Raw genomic sequence first — 21763 nt, 5'->3', positions numbered from 1 at the left:
ATGCCTCAGCTTCCAGATCTCTGTGACCATCCGGGCACCCGGGACACTCATTAACCATGACCCGAATCTGGGCTGGGCGGTGCAGAGCTGTCCCTGTTGCCACAGAGCTGGGGTGATGACCGTGCCCCTGCAGCTGCCTTTGCCATCAGCGTGGCCTGTCCTGTCTGCTGGCGGGAGACCTTATTCCTGCCCCCGCCAGGAACCAGACTGAGAAGCCTGAACCTGCTGTGGGAGGCCCGCCTCCCCTACCTGTGTTTCTGGAATGGGGACAGTGGCCTGCAGCCGTAACAGCTTCGAGTTTTGCAGCTGACCTTGCCTGGGCCCCACCCTCACCTGCCTGCCTTTGACCCCTCCCGACACTCCCCGCAAGCAACCAGAGGGCGGGCGGAGTGCCACAGCCGCCCCAGAGAGCTCTGACTTCAACGTCATGGTTGTTGGAACCGACTTTGGAACAGGGGTTTATTCTTCATAAGAAAACTGGAGTAACCCACAACTGGAGTTTCCTAATTATTTATTTTGCCAAAGTCTTTTTAAAAACAACGTGAAGCTTTTCTAAACACTTGTAGAGGGAATGATTTGAGAGGACAGAAGAGGGAGCATTTGTCACTGGGGCGGGGGTCCTGGTATGGTTGTCTCATTGCCCTGTGGCTTTGACCTTGCAGACCGGGGTGCCCTGCACAAGGCCGTGAGTCTTGAGAACGACGTGCATGTCATCGAGGAGACCCAGCTCTTCCAGGACTCCGAGCCCATCCAGACTCTGCTTCTGTCCTCAAAGAAGGTACAGTGGCCTGGGCAGCCAGGCGGGGTGGCCGTCCTGCTTGGAGGCTTTGCGTCTCTATCATCTGCGATTGGCCGGACTGGGGTCAGGCGCCTGGGATGGGCAGATCCCCGTCTCCTGGCCCAGATGAACTGGCCTTCAGATTCACCAGAGTTGACCCATGAGCAGCGGATCTGAAGTCTGGAAGGAGGGAGGACGGAGCTAGGAGGTGAAATGTCAGTGCCTCATCGTGACACACGGATGGTACCAGGGAGGTGGGCACTGCCTGTGACCACACGTCCCGGTGCCCCATGCTGGTGAGGTCGCAGACTGTCAGTGGGCTGTGACACCGGTGACTCATCAGCAGAGAAGTGACAGGCAACCTCCACACAGCTCTCTCTCCACACCGACGGGGTGCTTCCTCCCGCGTCAGGGTGGGCAGACGTTTTCTGTCCAGGGCCAGATGGTGGACATGTGAGGCTTGGTGGGCTAGAAGCCGAGCCCCAGCTGGGTGAGCGTCACACGTCCTGAAGTGTTCATAGGTCACAAAATATTAATTAGGTTTTCCTCAACCATTTGGGACTGTGAACCCCCTGAGCTCACAGAAGCAGCCAGGGGTGGGGGCTGGAGTCACCCTGTGGCTGAAGCTTGCCGTCCTCTGTCACACGTCCACAGTGCCTTTGGTAGGAGGTGCCACTCTGTTCTGCAGCAGGTTTGGAGCAGGGAGGAGCAGAATGTCAGCTGGTCCATCCAGATGCTGTCCGCTGCATGTGTCCGTGACCTGGGAGGCCAGTTGTTTGTTCTGTGCCTCGGTTTCCTCACTGGGCATGGGAGTGAGTGGAAGTCCCCCCTCACTGGGTTGCTATGAGGGTTCACCAGCCTCTTGAAGTGCTGAGGGCAGGCCCCAAGCCGTGACACTGAGCAGATGGACCCTGGGCCGCACTGCCATGTCCGATGCTGGCCCTGGTGCTCGGCCCGTCTCACCAGCACCTCACTTCCAAAGCCTGGCTCTGGGACAAGGCTGAGATGTCACCTGTGTGCTGCCTTCCTCTGAGGCTGGGAGTCTCTGGTCAGACCTGCAGTTTCCCTGCACCCTCAGCAGGGGTGGGTGGACGTGCACAGGGGCTTGCGGGGCTGCCTCCCGGGCTTTCCTGCTGAGGGCCTCTACCCACGTGGTGGGGACCAGCCCGCTCATCCCCAGCGGTGGGCAGAGGAGAGGCTTCCGTCCCTCTGGCTGGGTGACACAGAGCTGGTCTCCTGCAGGTGCAGCACTCCTCAAGGGTCTCCCAGCCTCTCCCCTTGAAGTGAGTTGCAAAGCTTGGAAGCTTAGGACTGGTTCTCAAACTCCTGTTCCCTGGCCACCTCCCCTCCCAGCCACTTGAAGTGCATTTGCCCCTCCAGTACTGAGAGGAGAGGAAATGGATCAACATCAGCCAGTCACCAGCCACCAGATGCCCGGTGCCTGGCCTGGCCTCTCAGCCTCCCTTGCATGTAGGGCCTGGAGGGCTCAGGAAGTGCTTCACCTGCCCCCACCCAGGCCTATCCTTAGGAGTCCTCCTGGGGTCTTTGTGTTGACCATTTGCTTCAGCCAGGCTGGGGTGAGCACCCCGGAAGCCTCTGGAACGTGCAGTGTTCCGCAGAGGGGAGTCCATTGTGGAAGAGCTCTGCTCTGTGCTGTCTCTTAGGGACCCAGGCTGGTGGGGGCGTGGGTGCCAATTCTGGAAGGCTTCGGGGTGGGTTCCTGGGTAGGGCGGTTACAGGTCAGTCCTCTGTGGCTGCCCTCAGCCAGAACTAGGTGATGTGGGCACACCAGGAGGAAGGGCTGGTGGCTGTGGGTCCTAGTGGACCACCAGTTTGACTGTCCCAGTAGGAGCCTTGGTACCCGGGGACGCGGCTCAGTTGTCAGGAGCAGGAAAGAAAGCATGGCATCCGCATGGGGTCCCACACCTGTCCTCAGCCTGGGTACCACCATGGCAGCAGAGAGGAATGGTCAGCGGTAAAGGACTCTGTCCCCCCGCTCCTTGCAGCAGCAGCCCTCGTCTGTAGAAAGCTGATGGGCAGCGCCTCTGCCCCGCAGGCCCGGCACCAGTGCCCTCCCTGTCCCTCGCCTGCAGCCGGAGCAGATGCGCCACTCCTCACGCGCTTCCTCTCCGAGGGCAGCGAGGCCTCTTGCTCTGCCGTGGTGAATGCGCGGGACGGGTCACCGTCTTACCCATGCTCAAGCCTGGGTTCTTTGCCCCTCTGGCTCGAGGCCGTGATGCTGCTCTGAATCTGGGTGCGCACTCGTCTCTTCAAGTCCCTCCTGCACTTCCCTGGGCACATGTAGCTAGGGCACCGTGCTGGCCTCTGAGCCAGAGGGCAGGCGCGTCTGCTCACCAGGGCGCCCTCTGATGGCGAGGTCCAGCCTGTGGCCTGGGGAGCACAGGAGCTCTGGAGCTTGTTCACCCCACCGACCCCAGGGCTGCGTGTGCACGTGAGCCAGCAGGGACAGTCACCAGACCAGAGGAAGGGGACGCTGGGCAGCTCAGGAGCGGGGGCACTGTGACACCCCCCCACACACTTTTCCCTCTTTCGCCTTGGTACTGCTTTCATTTTGAGATGATTTGGATCTACACAGACTAGCAGTGATAGACAGGGGTCCCTGTGCCCCCACCCAGCCTCCCCTTGAGTGGCAGGTCACAGAGGCAGTGTGTCCTTGTCTAAACCAGGAGCTGTGGGGGACACAGTGCCGCTCACTGGCCCCCACACCCTGCACCCCTCACGCTGCCCTCCTCCTCCCAGGGCCTGGGATGCTTTTAGACGTCACACCTTCTCACGTCTCCACCTGTCCCTGGTCCCAGTCTGCCTGGCGAGACCTGGCCAGGTGTTCTGCAAAGTGTCTGCCGTTTTCTCGACTGTCCCAGGGGGTGGGTTTGGGGAGAGCACCATGGGGGTGTTTCCTGCGGGGGTGCATCCACGTGCCTCACTGTGCCCTCAACCATGGACTCTCTGTCCAAGTCACCTTTGTCCTTTGCCTGCATCAGTGAGTGCAGCCCACACCCAGGGTAGGGGGAGTAAGCCCAGCACAGGGGAGGCGTAGCAAAGAACCTGTGGGCACATGTTAAAACCCACGGTCACCCAACTTGTCTACTTGTCTCTGGGGACTTGTGACACGGGGAAGCTGCGGTCGGTCCTCTGTGTCCGGGGTTCCATATCTGCAGGCTTTGCCTTCGCCATCCGGCCCACCTGGGGTCAGAAATGTCCCAGAGCAAAACGCGTAGAGACTTTTTCTTGTAACTCCCCCAGTAGTGCCACAGGACAACTGTTTGCAGTGCCTTTACACCGTTAGGTGTTCCAAGTCATCTAGAGGGGATTTAAAGTATTCAGCAGGGTATGTGCAGGGTCTGTGCAAACACTGTGTGTCTTATATAAGGGATTTGAGCATCCCCAGGTTTTGGAATGTCCAGGGGGGGATCCTGAAACCTGCCCCCGACAGATAAGGAGAGAAGACTCCGCCATTTTTCCTCTCGCCTGCCCCCACCTCCACCAGTGGGCCTGGCTGGCAGCAGGCCCTGGTCTCCTTGGAGGCTTCTGCCCGCCTGCTCCTTCCCTGTGGCTCTCTGGAAGCCCTGTGGTGCGGTTCACATGGTGCAGCTCAGCTGCCTTTGAGCTGCAGCCCAGCTCTCAGGGAGAAGGTGGCTGAGTGTCCTGGAGAGCGGAAGGTCAGGGACCTCCCTGGAACGGACCCTCCCTCCCCTCGGCCTTCCTACCCTCTGTGGCCCTCGCGGGGGTGAAAGCTCAGGCAGGGCTCCCCTTGGCCTTTGGCCCGGGAAGTATTTGTGCATTTTCAGGATTCACGAGATCCCCCCAGCTGATCCGCGAGTCATCTTAGTCCCTTTGTTAGGTGGTGAGCACGGGGTCACGTCTGCTCAGGTCTGCAATGACAGGGACAGGCCAGGCCAGGCCCTTGCTGCAGCTTGTCATCACAGCCTGCATCCTCGTGTGTGGGTGGGGTGTGTGCACACTGTGCTTGCTCAGGCAGGTGCGTGGCCCGGGACCCTCAGAAACCTCCAGCACGTGGGCCCTGGGTCAGCGCTGGGCCGATGCAGACTGTGACCTCGGAGGGTGCAGGTCACGCTTTGTCTGACTCTAAGATACCTCCATGCATGTGTTTGGGACCTTTGGTGCTAACCGAAAGGTTTTCTAGGATGCTAACGTGAAGCTCCCAGGCAATGTGGAGAAGAGGCCGGAAACCGCTGCCCTGTGTGTCCTTGTGGGGCGCCCTCCCTCGAACTCTGTTCATTCATATTAGAAAAACAGAAGTCAGCATGGTGCTAACTCAGTGCCAGAGGCTGAGGCAGGAGGATCGCAAGTTCAAGGCCAGCCTCAGCAGCTTAGTGAGGCCCTGTTTCAAAATAAAAACGAAAAAAGGCTGGGGATATGGCTCAGGGTAAAGCACCCCTGGGTTCAATCTCCAGTGCCTGCCCCACCCCACCCCTGCCAGTACCAGTTGTCCTGAATGCGGTGTGTGGGTATTCTGCAGTGCCAGGTGGGCAGCGGGCGTTGACCTGTGGAAGGCCTGCTCTGAGTACAGCTGCACTGGAGCTCGGCGGTTGATTTCTTCCTTATAAAGATAGATGTATGGGAAGCAGGTGATATCATTCCTTTTTGATTTGATTTTCTTCACGTAGCGTTAATCAGCATCTCCTTCCCACCTACGTGCTGGGCCCGGGAGCCCTGTCCCTCTGCAGGTATCCCATTCTGGCAGGAAGAACTAAGAGTAGCCTTTAGACTCGCAGCTCACCTGTAGTGAGGCCAGGAGGCGGCTTGGAGTGTTGGGCACGGGGGTCCCCCTCCATAGGCAGGGGGGACCTGCAAGGAGTCTGAGCGGCCTCAACCCCCAAAAGAGAGAGGTTCAGGGAAACAGGGGGCACCCAGGTGGGCCGCAGGGGTCAGAGCGACAGCTGGATTCTGCTTGGTCATGGACATGGCCTTTGCCTTTGGACAGGCTCTGATCAGCAGTTCCCGTGGCCTCAGCCCCTGCTGTGGCGCATCTGCCTAACACCCGGCCCCACCTCTGTCTCCCACCCAGGGCAGGAGGTTCGTCTACGCGGGCTCCAACTCGGGAGTGGTGCAGGCACCCCTGGCCTTCTGTGAAAAGCACAGCAGCTGCGCCGACTGCGTGCTGGCGCGGGACCCCTACTGCGCCTGGAGCCCGGCCACCGCTGCCTGCGTCGCCCTGCACCAGGCCGAGGGCCCCCACAGGTACGAGGCGGGTGCACCCACGCGCATGCCCCGGTGCCTGGGCAGGTGAGTGACGAGTGCCGGTTGTCTTGCAGGGGCTGGATTCAGGAGATGAGCGGCGACGCGTCCCTGTGCCCGGGTGAGTGGGTTCCCAGTGCCAGTCCCCTCGGCAGCGTCGGTCCCTTTACCATCTCGAGGCTCTTCGGTTCTGTGGCTTTTGTGGGCGTTGTGTTTTTCTTTCTCCACTCAGAACAGAGGTCAAGTGTCCTGTATGAGACCCGTGACCTTTCTCTGTCCCTTTGGTTGCTGGAACAGGCTTTGAAGCGCGTGGGCTGTGTCAGCTCGTGGGAAAGCACTCTGCGTCCCAAACTGTCCTCTCTTGTCCCCTCTCTCTCTCTCTCTCTCTCTCTCTCTCTCTCTCTCTGTCTCTCTCGGGGTTTGTTAAACAAAACCTGAACTTTAGTAATGGGGAGAAAGGAGCCCGTGACTACAGGTTGAGTAGCCCTAACCCCCAAAACCCCAAATTGGGAACTTTCCGAGTACTCGCAAGATATACCATGGTGGAAAATGTCACAAAAACTTGGTTTCATGCACATGATGATTTAAAATATTGTGTAAAATCACCTTCAGGCTGTGTGTATGATTTCCACGTGAAATGTGAGTGACTTTTGTGGTTCCACTTGGGTCCCCTCCCCAAGACGTCACATTGTATATATGCGAATATTCCAAAACTGGAAATCTGGAACACGTGTCCCCGGCATTTCGACAAGCGATGCCCAGCCTAGAATCAGTGGGGGCTGGTTGGCCTGCCCCTTGAGGATGCCACTGCCTGCCACCAGCCTTTGGGAAGTAGCGAAGTGACCAGGGGCAGGGGAGGGATCAGGCCAGGACGTCCTGCCCACCCGTGCCCTCAGCTCCGTGCCCTTCCTCCTCTAAACAGCTGTCCTGAGATAAAGACAAGTGCAGGTGGCGGGTGCCAGGGAGAACCGACAGCCAGCCTTCCCGCTGCCACTAGCAGGAGCATTGATGGCTGGGTGCAGGTGCAGGCTGGCCTGTGCCCACCGTCCCCTGCCTTGTGTGTCTCCTCCTGGGACACAGGGTTGAGAAACGGGATTTCTGCTGTTCAGAGCTGTCTTCAGTTTCCTTTGTCCCCCTAGGCTGCCACATGGGGCTCATCTTTGCTTTCCGGTCACGCATGTCTTTATTTCCTTAGTTGTTCTAGAAGATTCCATCTTGCTCCACTGGGTAAAACTCTTGTGCCGTCTTGTGGGTGTTGACCTATTTTTAAAAGAAGTTGGGTAAACGAAAGTTTGTTGATGCTGTGCACGTTTATTTTGATGTTCCAGATAAAATTAAAGAAAGTTACCGGCAGCATTTTTTCAAGCACGGCGGCACAGCAGAGCTCAGATGCGCCCTAAAGTCCAACCTGGCCCGGGTGGTGTGGAAGTTCCAGAACGGCGTGTTGAAGGCCGAGAGCCCCAAGTACGGTCTCATGGGCAGGAAAAACCTGCTCATCTTCAACCTATCAGAAGGCGACAGTGGGGTGTACCAGTGCCTGTCAGAGGAGAGGGTCAGGAACAAGACAGTCTCCCAGGTGGTGGCCAAGCACATCCTGGAGGTGAAGGTGGTCCCGCGGACCTCAGCCACCCCCACCTTACAGGCCACCCAGACGGAAGAGAGTAGGATCACCTCCAAAGTGTCTGTGGCATCCACCCTGGGGTCTTCTCCTCCCACCCCAGCTGTGCGGGCCACCTCCCCAGGGGCCACCACCCCACCTCCCAAGCCTGCACCCACCAGCACGTCCTGCGAGCCAAAGATCGTCTTCAACACTGTCCCCCAGCTCCACTCGGAGAAGACGATGTATCTCAAGTCCAGCGACAACCGCCTCCTCATGTCTCTCTTCCTCTTCATCTTCGTCCTCTTCCTCTGCCTCGTTTCCTACAACTGCTACCAGGGCTACCTGCCCGGACAGTGCTTAAAATTCCGCTCAGCCCTGCTGCTTGGGAAGAAGAAGCCCAAGTCGGATTTTTCTGATCTGGAGCAGAGTGTGAAGGAGACGCTGGTGGAGCCAGGGAGCTTCTCCCAGCAGAACGGGGAGCAGCCCAAGCCAGCCCTGGACACTGGCTATGAGACGGAGCAGGACACCATCACGAGCAAGGTCCCCACAGACAGGGAGGACTCGCAGAAGATCGATGAGCTCTCCGCCAGGGACAAACCGTTCGATGTCAAGTGTGAATTGAAGTTCGCCGACTCGGACGCAGACGGAGACTGAGGCCGGCCACGGCCCCGCCGGTGTCTCAGGTCCCCGCGTGGAGTCTTGTGTTCAACCTGTGCTGTAGCTGAGTCTCGTCACCGTGCAGCAAACCTCAGTCCTCTGTGTTCTCTTGGGTTGAGTCTGTGACTTGTTTCTCTTTGTCCTCTTGGAAAACAGCGAGTGTCGCGCGTCCCGGTCTGAGTCCCGCAGTCGGCTGGAGCTTTACGAAGTGCCCGTGGGCGGCGGCACCCATTCACCTGAGCCCTGAGTGTCGTGGGGGAGAGATGGCTGGACCTTGTCGGCTGAGAAGAGCATCCCCTCGGCTTCCCCTCCCTGTAGCAGCCACTAAAAGATGATTTAATTCCAGATTGGAAATGACGTTTTAGTTTATCAGATTGGTAACTTATCGCCTGTTGTCCAGATTGGCACGAACCTTTTCTTCCATTTAATTATTTTTTAGAAGTTTTGCTTTGATGGTATTAATGTCTTAGGTCATTTTTTTTTAAATTACTGGAGCAGATGTTTTAATATTTAGAAGATGTGCATCTTCCAGATTTTGTTATATATTGGGATAAAATATGGCTTATGTTGCTTAAGATTCTCAGGGATAGACTTACTTTTGCTAAACCCATTCTTTCTGCTTCTAGAAACGTAGACCTGAAACCATCTCTTGAGCACACTCTTTTTTTTTTTTTTTTTTTTTTTTAACTTTGTTCCTTCAGGGAAGCATCACTTCCAGAGGGATTGTGTTTCTGGACTTTATTTTTTTCTTTCTTCACTCTTGAAGAGGAGGTCTGTCCCACATCCACAAGACGGGTTTGAACGCTGCAAGGTGGATCGATGGCTCCCTGCGACGATCGGGCTGGCCCATGGCTGCCGGAGGCACCCTCCCGTCCAGGCGGATGGCACTTCACAAGGACGTCTTTGGCTCTCTGATCATCTCCTGTCTCTTCTTGCTTCCATCTCGCCCCCACTGCCCTGCCCAGACATGCCCAAGTCTAACAGAGCTGTCCACCCTGGACCAGAAGCAGGCAGTGATCCCAGCCACCTGAGGTCGCGGCCGCCCTTCCGGACCAGCTCTGCCGCCGTGTGTAAGGCTGTCCGTGGGCAGGATGAGCTCAGCCTTTATTTCTCTTCCATTCCATCTCCCTGCTCTGTGAATACCCAGTAAGAAGAGGCTTTTATTTCCATGGCAAAGAGCAATAAACTCCGGATTTTTGTGTGCCTGTGTGGACAGTCTCATCTTCCAGCCTGCTATGATTTGACCATTTGGTGTAAACATTTGTGTTTTATAAAATTTACGTTGTTTTTATTTTTCTACTTTGAATTGTATACATTTGGAAAGTACCTGAATAAACGAGAAGCTTCCATGGTTGAGTTGGGCAGAGGCCATGGTCCTCTCCCCGTGAGTGGCCCCGGCGGGGTCACCTGGGAACTTTCTTTCTCACCCCCACGTGTCTGTCTCCTGCTGTGTACCACCTTCTCCGGCACGGGGTGTGTTCCTGACGACTTCCGCCTCAGTACCCTTTCTTTTCTGTCCTCTGTCTCGCAGCCTCATCTCCTAAGCCCTTCCCTCCTCCTGGCTCCTCCTCCCTGTCCTGTCTGGGTCCCGACTGGTCTTCCTCTCCCCGGAGCCCCTGGCCGGCCTTGAGCTCAGGGCCCGACAGCCGCACATGGGTCATCTTGTTGCCGCCCTTCCTGAGTGACCAGGCACAGCAGGTGCATGCTCTGGGGACCTTCCACCTCTTCTGCCAAGCCACAGGTGAGTTGCAGTCACCCCATCCGTTGCTCTGTCTTCCCAGAGGCAAGTGGGCGGAGGCCTCCTCCATGCCCACTGGGTCATGAGCTGACTTTACTGCCCACCATCTGCCTGGCCGTGGCTCTGTCATGCTTTCGTGGTGGGTCCAGCCTGAGAGAAATTGCAAGCAACCAGCATGAAGTTATTCCCGGTATACAGCAGGGGTGAACCAGCTTTTTCCCGTAAAGGGCCAGATGTTAACTCTTTCAGGCTTTGTGGGCCACAGGGTCTCTGTCACAGTCACTTGGCTGTGCTCTTAAACTCTCGAAGCAGCCATGGATGATCCGTAAGGAGTCGGTGGGGCCATGTGCCAATAAAACTTTATTCACGAAACACAGCAGTGCGCTAGATTTGGCCCCAAAGCCACAGCTTGCCCTCTTGTGTAGGGGTTGCTACTGTTTCTCTAACAAATGGGAGGCTGATAGATGGGGCATTTGGGAATTTTTAATAAGTAACTTTAGAGCTTCCAGAGGGAAATTGTGTTGATGATTCATTCCATGAGATTTCCACCTCCCTTGTAGCTGGGCTCAGTGCTATGAGCTAAATCTGCACTGGGTCACCTGATGGAAAGGTGGGGGGAGGGGCACCCAAGGAACCGGCCAGGGACAATGAGGGATTAAGAGAAACCCACACACACAGAGGGAGATATTAAGAAAAGCTGGGGGTCAGGTGGGATACTGCACTCTGCTGGAAAAACAGTGAAGAGCTGGCTCAGCAAGTTATTTTTCTAGGGTCTCATCATTAAGAAAAAGCATTGTTCTTTGGGCACTAGAATATTACAGGGCTAGAAACATTCTTGGAGCTATTTCACTGTTACAGTGCTTGGGGCTTCTTGTGGCACCCAGGAATCCCATTGTTCAAGTCACTGTTAAGCAGGTTTGGAAGTAGCAGCGCTGGTGAAACACTGTAGTTGTTTTGTGCTGCTCAGAATTCCCGTATGCCAGGAGCTGTGTGCCTGAGATCAGTGAGACTCTCGGACAGAGCCTTTTCAGGCAGGGCATCACCAGAGCAACTGGGCATCCTGTGTCCTTGGACAGAAACGTTCCCAGGCAGCAGGCGCACCACAGCTATGAAGCAATCGGGGACTCCTGGTCACAGTCACCACACTCCACAGGGGCAGGAGGACTGGAAAGCAGAAAATATTAAAATATCTCGTGTCCTACCCAAAGGAGGGCTTTAGCCTGTTGGGAGAATATTCTGAAGGGACATCTAGAAAGATGATAGTTCAGCTAAAGCCATGTTCCACGTATGTCCTTGGCTTAGGCAGTGTCTGGTGTTCTGGTTTTGTCTGTGGCCTGGGCCCCTGCACAGAGAGGAAGAGAGAACTTGAAAAGGGAAACAAACCCGTTTATCTGTTAAAAACATGTTTTAGTCAACTATACGGTTTTAAGCTGTGGTTCACTCCTTGTTAAAGTTCTAGGCGCTTTTGGGTGGCCTGTGTCCGCTGTGGATGCATCATGCCAGTTTTCAACCAGTGGCACTGGACAGGTCCCAGGTGAGGGACAGGACCTGCTCGTTCATCAGTGCTGCGAGGACAGACCTTGAGTGACTGACTCCTGTGGTCCAAGCTCTTTGTTTTGTGAGACGGGTCTTGCTACCTGGCTTGGTATGACCCTGAATTCCTGGGCTGACGCAATCCTCCCACCTCAGCCTCCGCAGTGGCTGGGACCACAAGTGTGCACCACTGTGCCCAGAACGCCCAGGCTCTTTTGCTTCGTGCTTGGACCAAACCTGGACTTAGACACCTGCCCTTCAGTCAAGTATTCTACCTGGGGACAGGCAGGATGGAAAGTCCCTCAGGTGGCTGGGTGGCCTGTGTCCTGTGGCAGAGGTGGAGTCCTTCACAGGCGCTCAGGTGTGGGGGAGCCAAGGAAACTAACATTGTGTCCATACAGCATGGCATAGGACCCAGGGCTCCTTCACTGGCTGGTGCAGGCAGGCTCTGTGGCAGAAGATCATTACCTGTTTAAATGACAGATTCTCAGGTTGTTACCTGTTGGTCAGGTGTTCATATAAGCACCTGGGTGTGGGAGAAAATGAAAGATGGGTGCCTTGCTGTTATATCAGCAGAAACCACTCCAGGTACTTCACGCATGGAGGATTTAATGCAGGGGATTTGTTACAAAGGTGACAGAGAGGCTAGGACCACCATGCAGGAGCTACAGGAAGCCACCACCAGCATGGGCCGGATGAGCAGAAGGAGGATGGCACTGCCCAGCCCCACTTGCCAAGCCACTGAGACTGGGCTTCAGAACCTGCAGCCTCCCTCTGCTGGCAAGAGGTCCTGGGCTGGAGACAGGTTTCTTCCTTCCGACTCCTGTCTCCTGTCAGTGCTCCCAGGACCAGACCTAACAGGAAGCTGGTGGCCAGGCATCTGTGAAGTGCAGCTGCGGTCAGCAGGGTTCAGGGCATGGCCGAGAACTGAGGGATGGAGGAGCCTAACCTGGAAGGGATGGGGAACCAGACGGGAAACAGTCTCCTCTGCCCTCCTCCTCGTGTGGTCCTTATTCTCTATCCAGGAACACTTGGCCTCGTCTGGGACCCTTGTTTTCTGTTCCCTTGTTCCATGGTAGCTGGCTTTGGTCCTGTGCAGAGAGGATCGAATCCCGGGGAGGCTTGGCCTGTGGTGCACCCAGAGGGACCCATGGGGCCTGCAGGCTGAGCTGCTCCAGGAGCAGGGGCCCCGGTGTGGCCTCTGAGGAGCAACTGGAGCTGTGCCTTGTGTTCCATCTTTAGCACTGTCCCCGGGGAAGCAGCAGATGCTGTTCCAGGTGAGGCGCAGGCTTCCCTCTCTGCAGAGCCTTCTCCCAGCCTCCAGGCAAGCGGGGGGAGGGTTGGAACCCTGACCGTTTTTTCCCTTTCCCCAAACAGCTTTGCTGTGGCGATTGTCCTGAGTGGCTTGGGACCGTCTGATTAAAGGCCTAACAGAGGGTTTCTAGGACAGGAACTTACAGAGGGCGAAGGTGGAATCTGCAGTTCCCCAGGCTGCTTCCTGCCAGCTCTGCTGGGGGACCCTCATCTCAGGGAGCGTCTCGCTGGCCAAAGGTCAGGCCTGTCCTTGAGGAGGGGGCCTCCCCTCTCCCACTCAGGGCCTGTGTGGCACCTGGAGACAGTCCCACCTGCCCGACATGCTCCATGCCGGGGCTTGAGATGTGTCCCTGTTCACTCAGCCATCGGGGGGGGGGGGTCAGAGCCTTGCTGGAAGGGGTCAGGGTGGGTCCGCCTGAAGTGTCCCATGGTCTGCGGAGGGAGAGTTGCCAGGCAGGGAGGCCTGCCGTGGAGTGGCAGGGTGAGGAGCGGCTGGGTACGTGGGTGTCTCCTGTGGCGGTCTCGGGTGACTCCAGAGTGGGCCCCAAGCATGGCCACTGGAGGAGTGAGCCTGGTCCCTGAGCCCCCAGTGGCCTCGGAACTTACTGACAGGAATGTGGGCAGGGCATGCTCTGCCCCCCCCCCAGCCTTCATGCCCGAGTCCTTGGAGGCCAGGGCGCCACCAGGCCCTGGAGCAGCTCACAGTGGCCGCCGTGCCTGAGGCACTGAATGAGACCCAAGCGCCTGTGGGACTGCCCTGCAGCGCGCTGTGATTGCTTCCCCAGCAGTATTCACCGTGCTGCCAGCCGCGGGGGACAGGAAGGAACACAAACCACACATCTGCATCACACACGCACACGCATACACGCATACGCACACATGACACTACAGGCACAACCACTGCCCACACAGCCAGGCCCACCACATTCTCCAGGATGATGTCAGTGTCCGTCTCGAGACCTGTTCCATCGTCACGTCTGCAGAGTGTCTTTTGCCAATGTGAGGCTCCGGGAGTCAGGACCTCGGTACTTGGGGTCATTGTTCAGGTGGCCTCAAGACACTGGCAGTTTGGGAAGGGGTGAGAGCCCCAGAGGAGGAGAGCTGAGGAACTGGGGCACTGGAGACCAGAGAGAGGCCCCTTTTCCCCACTGCAGACCCCGAGACCCTGCGAGGTTCTGGGTGCCCAGCCCACTTGTCCTTAGCACTCACAGTGGCCTCTGAGCCATCAGGTGGCGGGGGGCATCAGGATGGCCCCTTTCCTGGTCCTTTTGTGCCTTTGCCCCTTTCTCCAGGAAGGTAGGGGCATACTAGGAGGGCGCCCTCCAGGGTTTCCTCCCCACTCCAGGATCCGTATCTGTGGCCGTTGACAGGTGTTCCAGCATCTGGCTCTCCCGGTTCTTTTCCTTGGCTGCGAGGTGGTAAAGATCACATGACTGCTTTTGCCTGGAGGCTCTGGGCTAGGCGCCTGGGGACATTTGCTGGCTTTTGATAAAGGGATCCATGCCTGGCTCCAGGCTGCCTGTTAGCTGAATTCACTTTGCTGAGTTCAGGTGGAGAGTCACGAGTGTTCTTGGGGAGTGAGCTGTGTTCACCCAGGGTCCTGAGCCTGGATCGCCCTGCACAGCGGGCCTGCTGATCCTCAGGTGTCCTCTGGACCCGGGGCCCAGAGCCCAGGCTCCCCAAGAATCCCTGCTGACAACTGGCCATCACCTCTCAGGACCGCCAGGTGCCCTCCTGACCTCTGGTTGGAATCTGGAGTGTCTTAGGGGAATATTAAGCTCAGGGCTGTCCCTCTAGTAAGTGCCCATCATCAAGGCTGCAGAGAGGGCCTGGCACACTTGGGACTTGGGCTCCATCCCCTTGGGGATAACAGAAGTTTGACCCGGATGGGGTTCAGTTCTGACCTGTGTCTCCAAACCCTAGCCTGCCAAGGAGAAAAGGTGTCATCTGAGCTAGTGGCACACACTCCACACGACACAGTGCTGTGCCAATGTGATATGGCTGCTGAGGCAGCTCATGAGTTCTTAGGTATAAAGACAATTTCTGGAAGGGAAAAAAACATGAAGAAGTGGACATTTCTGCTCCACCCTGGCCCCTGGGCAGCTCAGAGTGAGCCTGAGTGAAGCAGGATGGAGTGACAGGCCTCCAGGGAAGAGTGGACAGGAGAGCCGACCAGGACCTCAGGGTACACCCCTGGCTACACTGCCCTTCCCACAGGAGCAGAGTCTGGAAGAGGAGGAGACAGAAACCCCTGCCCAGGAAAGGAAGAGACCCTGCCCAGGGAGGGGCCCAGTGGTGGGCAAGCAGGCCACAGAGTCTGAGAAGAGAGGCTGGGGGAGTGGGTATCGGGCTACCCTGGCAATGGGCCCTGGCAGGGATGGGCCATGATGTTCAGTAGCCTGCACTGGGTCCTCAGGGGACAGCTCCCACTGGGGTGCAGTTGTCACCCTGTTACCTGCAGGAGGGCCACTTGGGCCTGAGCATGGAGACAGGGCAGGTTGCATACAGGGTGACCACTGAGAGGACACCGGTGCCACACAGAACAGCAGTGTGGCACTCGCTGGGGGAGTGGCTGGGTGGGCCCCTCACATTCGACCCTTCTCAGGGCCTTAGAGCTCCAGGCCTGTCAGTCTCCCCCAGGGAGGCCATTGCTAGAAGGAGGCTGGTGTGTTGCAGCAGAAGCAACTGCGTGCCTCCGGTCACATCTGCAAGGCACCCTCAGTCCTGTGGGGTGGCACGGGCGGGTGGGCACAGGATGACGGTGCTGAGCCCAGATCTGCAGGAAGCTTCAAGATCCTTTCCAGAGCTGGAGTAGAGATTCTCAGGACATGGATCAGCCTGGCCTTTGTCATGTTGGGGACAGGAGGTCAGATAGCATCAAGTCAGATCCCTCCTAGCCAGCGCAGTTTCCCTCTGAAGGTCAGACAATGACTGGTGTCCACTCACTCGATGCCAGGAACGTGTCCAGGTTGGTGGTGGCTTGGTCACTGCTGTGCCAGACAGACTTCTGCCTGACCCACTTCTCAGGGGCTGCTGGGGGAGATGGGGTGGCACCCAGCTTGGCTGACGTTGAACCGGCAGGATTGGATGGTGGGGGACGCAGAGCATGTTGGCCTAAGGCACGAGTGGTGCTGTCAGCAGAGCCCAGCTGGAAGGTGCGAGAAAGATGCGCCCAGCACCCAGACAGGCCTGAGCCAGCCCCTGGGGGACAGATTCAGTTTTGCAGCCACCTCCCCTGACCCCACTGATGGCATGGCGCTGAAGGGATGGTTCTGCAGGCTGGTTTTAACTCTCACTTTCCCTCTCTCTTTAATGTCTGCATTCAGAATGAGGTGGCTAGTTTAAAAAGAATGAATGGAACGTAAGTACTTCTTTAACATCTTCTGTGTTTTATGAGTTAGCACATTTTAAAGTAACATTAGGGCCAGCGTCCTCATGATGGCAGGGTGTGTACCTGGCGTGTTCCATGCTGGCCCAGGAGTGTGGGTCTTGGGGGAATCTCACAGTTGGAGGTCCCCACCCATGGGGTTGTAGTGGTGGAGGTGCCCCATTTCGGCTACCTGGATTCTTCATCTCTGGGGTTTGGTCATGAGACCCTTCCAGAAGCTTCTGTTGGGTGGTGCTGATGAATGAGGGAGGAGGCTGGGCTTTTTTTTTTTTTTTTTTTTAGAACTGACTTTAGTGTCTGATATTCAAAGAAAAGTCTCATCACTTGATCATCAGACTTGAGAGAATCAGTTTCATCAAGTCAGATGTTAGCTGGGGGAGGGGCTGAGTGAACTGTGGTATCCTGAAAGACGTGCAGCAGGGGAAATAGTCAACTCTGCACCCACCGCTTCCATACCTACGCACTCAACCAACTGTGGATCAAAAATATCCAGAAAAAAATTGCTTCTATGCTGAGCACGTACAGGCTTGTCACTGCTGCGGACAATGCACTGTGACAGTTACTTACATATCGTTCATATTGGGTTTTATAGGTGACCTGGAGCTACTTCAGAGCGTAAGAGAGGGTGAGCGCGAGGAGTACACAAACACTCCCCCCGATTTCTATGAGGGACTTAGTGGCTGTGGATGGTGGCCTCCTCAGGACCCAATCCCTTGCTGATACTGAGGGACAAGATGGATGTTCCCTATTGGATGGGCATCTAGATACGTAGAGAAAGATGTGTCCATATGAATGTAGACATGCATTCATACACTTATATAAACAGAGGTACCTGGGTTAGAGTTCAGAACACTGATTAGAAAAAAACTTTGAATAAAAAAAGAATTCATATCCACACACAAGCCTACAAGGGCCGTGGCCAGATGTGCTTCTGTGTAAAATGCTTTTGGAACAACTTTCAGAATTCCCCTCAGAGCGTATGGCTATCTGTCAAATTAGCACTTATTATTTTAGCAATATCTGTGAATTTACAAACCCTAAGAAAACACAAAAGAAAAATCTTAACTACCCCAGCTGTAGCCATCCCCATAGCCATTCCTAGGCCTCTTCTGTGCGTGTCCATGGACATACAACACGGGCATAGACACGTCTACGTACATGCGTACACAGACATGCGGCCCTTGCGCATTTCCCATTTCACTTTAGTACCACATTTTGTTTTGACATGTTCTCATCGAGATTCCTAATGAATGAGTGTGGCTTTCGCATCATGTATGCACCCCCTCCTCACTGGACATGTCCCAGCTCCTCGAACAGAAGGGGTCTTGGGGACTATGTTCTCATCGTGGCCTTGGAGCCCATCCCTAAGACTGTCCAGGTAGGCATCTGCATTTCTCTGGCACTTGGAAGTGCTCTGACGATCCTGAAGGGTGGGGGATTGTTGAAGGGATGGGACAAAGTAGGACAGATGCCAAGGTTGATCCAGCAGGAAAATTCATCACAAAAGTAACCTTAGTTAAATCAGGAATCATTTTTTTTTTTAATACCAGGAATTGAACCTAGGCGCCCTTAACCGCTAAGCACATCCCTGGCCCTTTTTATTTTTTGAAACAGCGTCTTGCTAGGTTGCAGGGGCTGGCCTTGAACTTGTAATTCTCTTGCCTCTGCCTCTCAAGGCACTGTGATTAGAGGCTTGTGCCACTGTACCTGGCAAAATTGTTTCTTTAAAAACCCAGCATCTCTCTGGCCAGCGCCAGAATGGGGGGTATGAGTCCTCCCACCTCCGGACCCCTGTGCTGCCCACCCACGCTACCTCCAGGCACACATGAGGACACCAGAAATCCTTCATCTCTGTGCAGTTTTCCCGCTTAGTGTTTGAACTTTAGTTACAGGTAGGTGTTTCCTTCTTTCCCTGTGAGTGTCCTCCATGATACCACAGTTTGCCACTCCAGGTGGACAGGCATCTGGGGAAACTGGTTTCTGAAGACCGATCCTGATGAGGTGTTATGGTCAAGTGGGGGCTGCCCTCAGGACCGGCTGTGGCTGCACTGGTCTGGGTGAGGAGGAAGAGCAGGTGTGTTGGGGAGCGAGGGCCCTGGGTGAGGGACCCCCTTGTCCAGTGTTGGGATACCCGGTCTAACCCAGGCAGCTGTGCCATGCAGGAGTCAGCATGAGCCAGGGCCTGGCCCAAGCCCCACCCCATCCAGAAGTGACTCCCACACTTCTGTGCAGGGCTGCCCGTGGTCCTGGCCTTTCCCAGCCACACCAGCCGAGCTGCAGCCTCTGCCCACACCTGCACAGTTGAGCGAGCTGAGCTGCTGCGCTGGCTCCAATGGCCCCCCTGTAGAAACCACTCCAAGGTGCAGCTGCCCCAGCTTGCTTCCTCTGGGGTGCAGAGAGTGGGCCCTGCCCAGCATGGCTAGCAGTCTTGGCCTCAGACGTTTCTGAGGCTCACAGGCTAGACACATGGGCAAGGTGACTTGCTGAGGGCACTACTGGCTCTGGTTCTGGGACCAGGGCTTGGACCTTGCTCATGGTTTCCCACACAAAGGCTTCATTGCTCCTACCCTGGCTGACCTGGAATGAATGTGGGGTCAGAGGGTGGCCTTTCAAGGTTGGCCTGGCCTTGGGCCTCAGTCCTCCTGTACTTGGAGCCACACAACCTTCCCATCTATAGCCTGTTGTCTGGGGAGGTCCTGGAGAGAGGCCAGCCTCCACAGGTGAGGTTGGGCCAAGGCTCCTGTCCCTGCCCCACTCACTTTCTGGGTCTCCCCAACCTGTCTGATGCAGGGACTCCACCTTGGATGGGTGAGACTTCAGAGTTTTAAATAGGTATCCCTTCATTTCTTTAATAAGCAATTAAGATAAAAAGACGCAGACGGGGGAAAGAGTTCTGGGGTCAACATGACTGCTGTCGCCTGGCTCTCCCTTAGTCCAGGGCCTGCTGAGGGGTGGAGCCCAGTGGGTGGAGGGGATGCTGGGGTGACATGCCCAAGCCCAACCAAGACTTGAGTTCTGCAGTCAAAAGTGTCTCCAGGCCCTCCCCGAAGTCCTCGTGTCTCCTTTGGACACGACAAGCCTTCAAGGTCCTACCCAGTGCCCTGGTGACAAGCCCCAACCCTCTCTCTGAGCTCCTGGCATGGGGCAGGCCAGGTTCTGGGCCTGTCGGTGTCATAGAAGGCAGTTGTGGCCCTGGGGATGGCAGTAACTTTGGGGTCTTTTCAAAGAGGTGGCCACAGGACCAGGGAGGGACAGGATGCCATTCCAGGGTTAAGAACCATCTGCAGAATGGACCAGCCCCAGGCATTGTCTCAAGGCGGCCACTGGGGAGTGTACATGGGTGCCCAGTGCAACCAGGAACGGGGGTCCCAGGCTCTGTGTCCTGGGGACACAGGCTGCGCTGGTCTGTTTTGAATAAAGACACCCCAGGTGAAGGAGCAGGAAGCCCGTGGAGCAGGGGAGTCCAGGACACCTGCAGCCCTTTTCTCCTGGTGGTCACCTGGCGGGAGGGAAGCCCAGGGACTGAACTGGATGCTGCCTCAAATCACCTTCAGCCCAGCTGGGACTAAAGAAGGCCCCGCATCCGAGTAACCTCTGTGGGGCAGCTCGAATGGGTTCCTAGTGGGGCTCGGAGAGAGGTAGAGATGCTCATGTACCCACAGGTCCCGCAGACATCCGCTTTGTCTGGGAGAAGAATGGGCGTGCCCTGGAAACGTGCGTGCCCGTGCAGACCCACGCGCTGCCCGACGGGAGGGCTCACGCGCTCAGCTGGCTGCGGGATGCCATCCAGGAGAGCACGGAGTACCGCTGCTCCGCCCTCTCCTCGGCAGGGAACCAGACCTCGAAAGTGCGGGTTGCTGTGATGAGACACGGTGAGTGCCGCCGGTGACCGCTATTCACCCTGGTCTCTAAAGCATGCTTGGGTGGTGGCATTTCAGTTTGCGATTACCTGTTGGCTTTCCACAGAGATGATGTAGTTGCTTCACCCTTCTCTCTCTCTCTCTCTCTCACACACACACACACACACACAATCACACGCGCACACACGCCCACTGCCAGTAGTCTCCCCCTTCCCCACATGGGAATTTATTGTTGTTAGGATTGCTGAGCTGTCCCCGCCCCACCCCCCAAGGTTAATCACTGTGCTGATTTCCATTTGCTTGAATCACAAATTCAATACCAGATTCTGCCGTTGCCCAAATCCCTTCATAAGTGACATCAGTGTCATTAGCCTCCCTAGAACCTTCTGGCCAGCTCCTGTCTAACTGCTTGCATGCTGCGCCCAGGTGCGGGGTGCTGGGACTGCCTTTGCCTGAGGCTGGAAGCTCCCTTCTTTCCTGTTGGGACAGGTGCTGGGTCTCCCAGGTGCTCCTTTACTCCACTGTTTGTGAAAAGGCAGGTGGAAGTGTTCCCAGGACCTTTGAACCTTTGTCTTGACACCCTCCTGAGTCTGCCGGGCATTAACTCTGACCTGCAGGTCACTACCCTGCAGCGTCCAAGATGCTGCTCCACACCTTCAGGGGACTGTGTTTCTCTGGGAGCCTGTTTTGCTTCCCTGGGGTTTGTGATCTCCTGTTTTCTTTTTTCAGCTCTTTTCTCCAGCACTGAAATCTCATGCTGGCCTGGTCTTTTCATGCTGTTACTCAGCCTGTTAAATGTGGAAACCCCTGACCTTCAATTCTGTGACATTTTAATGAATACCTGTCACTATTCTTAATCTTCTGTTCTTTCTGGAACTTCCAAGAGGTGACACAACTTGGGCTCCCCCTCTGCTGTTCCAACTTTTTCTTGTCGTCTCTACTTTCCCCCTCTACTTCCTATTTCCAAACCTTCATGAGTCTTCATTTCTAGGATCACATTTTGGTTTCTCAGAGCCTTCTTCTGTTCTTTGTGCTGCATGGTTTCACAGATACAGCATCTTCTCTTTGCTGAGAACAGATGAATTGACCGGATTTTTGTTGCTGTTGCTTTGCAAAGTTTCCTTCTCTCTCCAAGTTACTTTTTTGTTTGACTGTGCATTCAAGTTGTCGTTTGATCCTTGATTGTATTGATCCCCACATCTTAGCCTGTTGCTCTCCCCCAAGGTGTGGTCTCTGGCTCCTATGGTGAGGGACTCAGGCCCTGTCCAGGTGACTCCCAGGCATACTGAGGGAGCCGCCTGAGTCCAGCTCTTCTCCACAACATGTTCTACCCCGCAGGCTCTGGCTAGAATAGTCTGACCTGGAGCTTGGGACTCATCATTTCTAAGCAACTGCAGCCCACACAGGGCCAGTAGCAGGGCCCAAAGGGTCAAAGTTGGGGGCTCTAGATTGCCCCACTCAAGTGGCCACTTCCACACCTGCTCCTGTGGCATGGAAGTGGCCACTGCACATGCTGGCTTTGTACGCATTTCAGTGGTCCTTTGTCCTGGCTGGGCTTCGGGGTGCTGCAGCTGACGTCTGAAGCCACGTGCACCTCAGTACCCTGCTTCTCCCCACCCCAGGGGACTGGTGATGCCAAGTGTATTGCTCTGAGGCAGTCCCTGCTTCCCTGTGC

General features: G+C 56.0%; 1 protein-coding gene across 9 annotated transcripts in view; it reads left to right on the top strand.

Moving 5' to 3' along the window:
* Nucleotides 1-21763, top strand: part of Sema4d (semaphorin 4D) — a 112766-nt gene that overhangs the window by 87710 nt on the left and 3293 nt on the right. For 7 of the 9 annotated variants that reach the window (XM_076836984.2, XM_076836985.2, XM_076836977.2 and 4 more), the window contains 4 exons: nt 663-778; nt 5829-6001; nt 6076-6119; nt 7327-9685. In XM_076836984.2, the coding sequence (XP_076693099.2) occupies nt 663-778; nt 5829-6001; nt 6076-6119; nt 7327-8252 (1259 nt within the window). In that variant the 3' untranslated portion in view covers nt 8253-9685. Of the gene's footprint in view, nt 1-662; nt 779-5828; nt 6002-6075; nt 6120-7326; nt 9686-9786; nt 9997-19890; nt 20101-21763 lie in introns of those variants that run through there. The other 2 variants (XM_076836987.2, XM_076836986.2) reach the window with 2 other exon arrangements.

The sequence above is a fragment of the Callospermophilus lateralis genome, chromosome 17 (genome assembly GCF_048772815.1).
Source record: "Callospermophilus lateralis isolate mCalLat2 chromosome 17, mCalLat2.hap1, whole genome shotgun sequence".
Classification (NCBI taxonomy): domain Eukaryota; kingdom Metazoa; phylum Chordata; class Mammalia; order Rodentia; family Sciuridae; genus Callospermophilus; species Callospermophilus lateralis.
The sequence above is the reverse complement of the archived record's forward strand: the minus strand, read 5'-3'. Positions and strand labels throughout refer to the sequence as shown.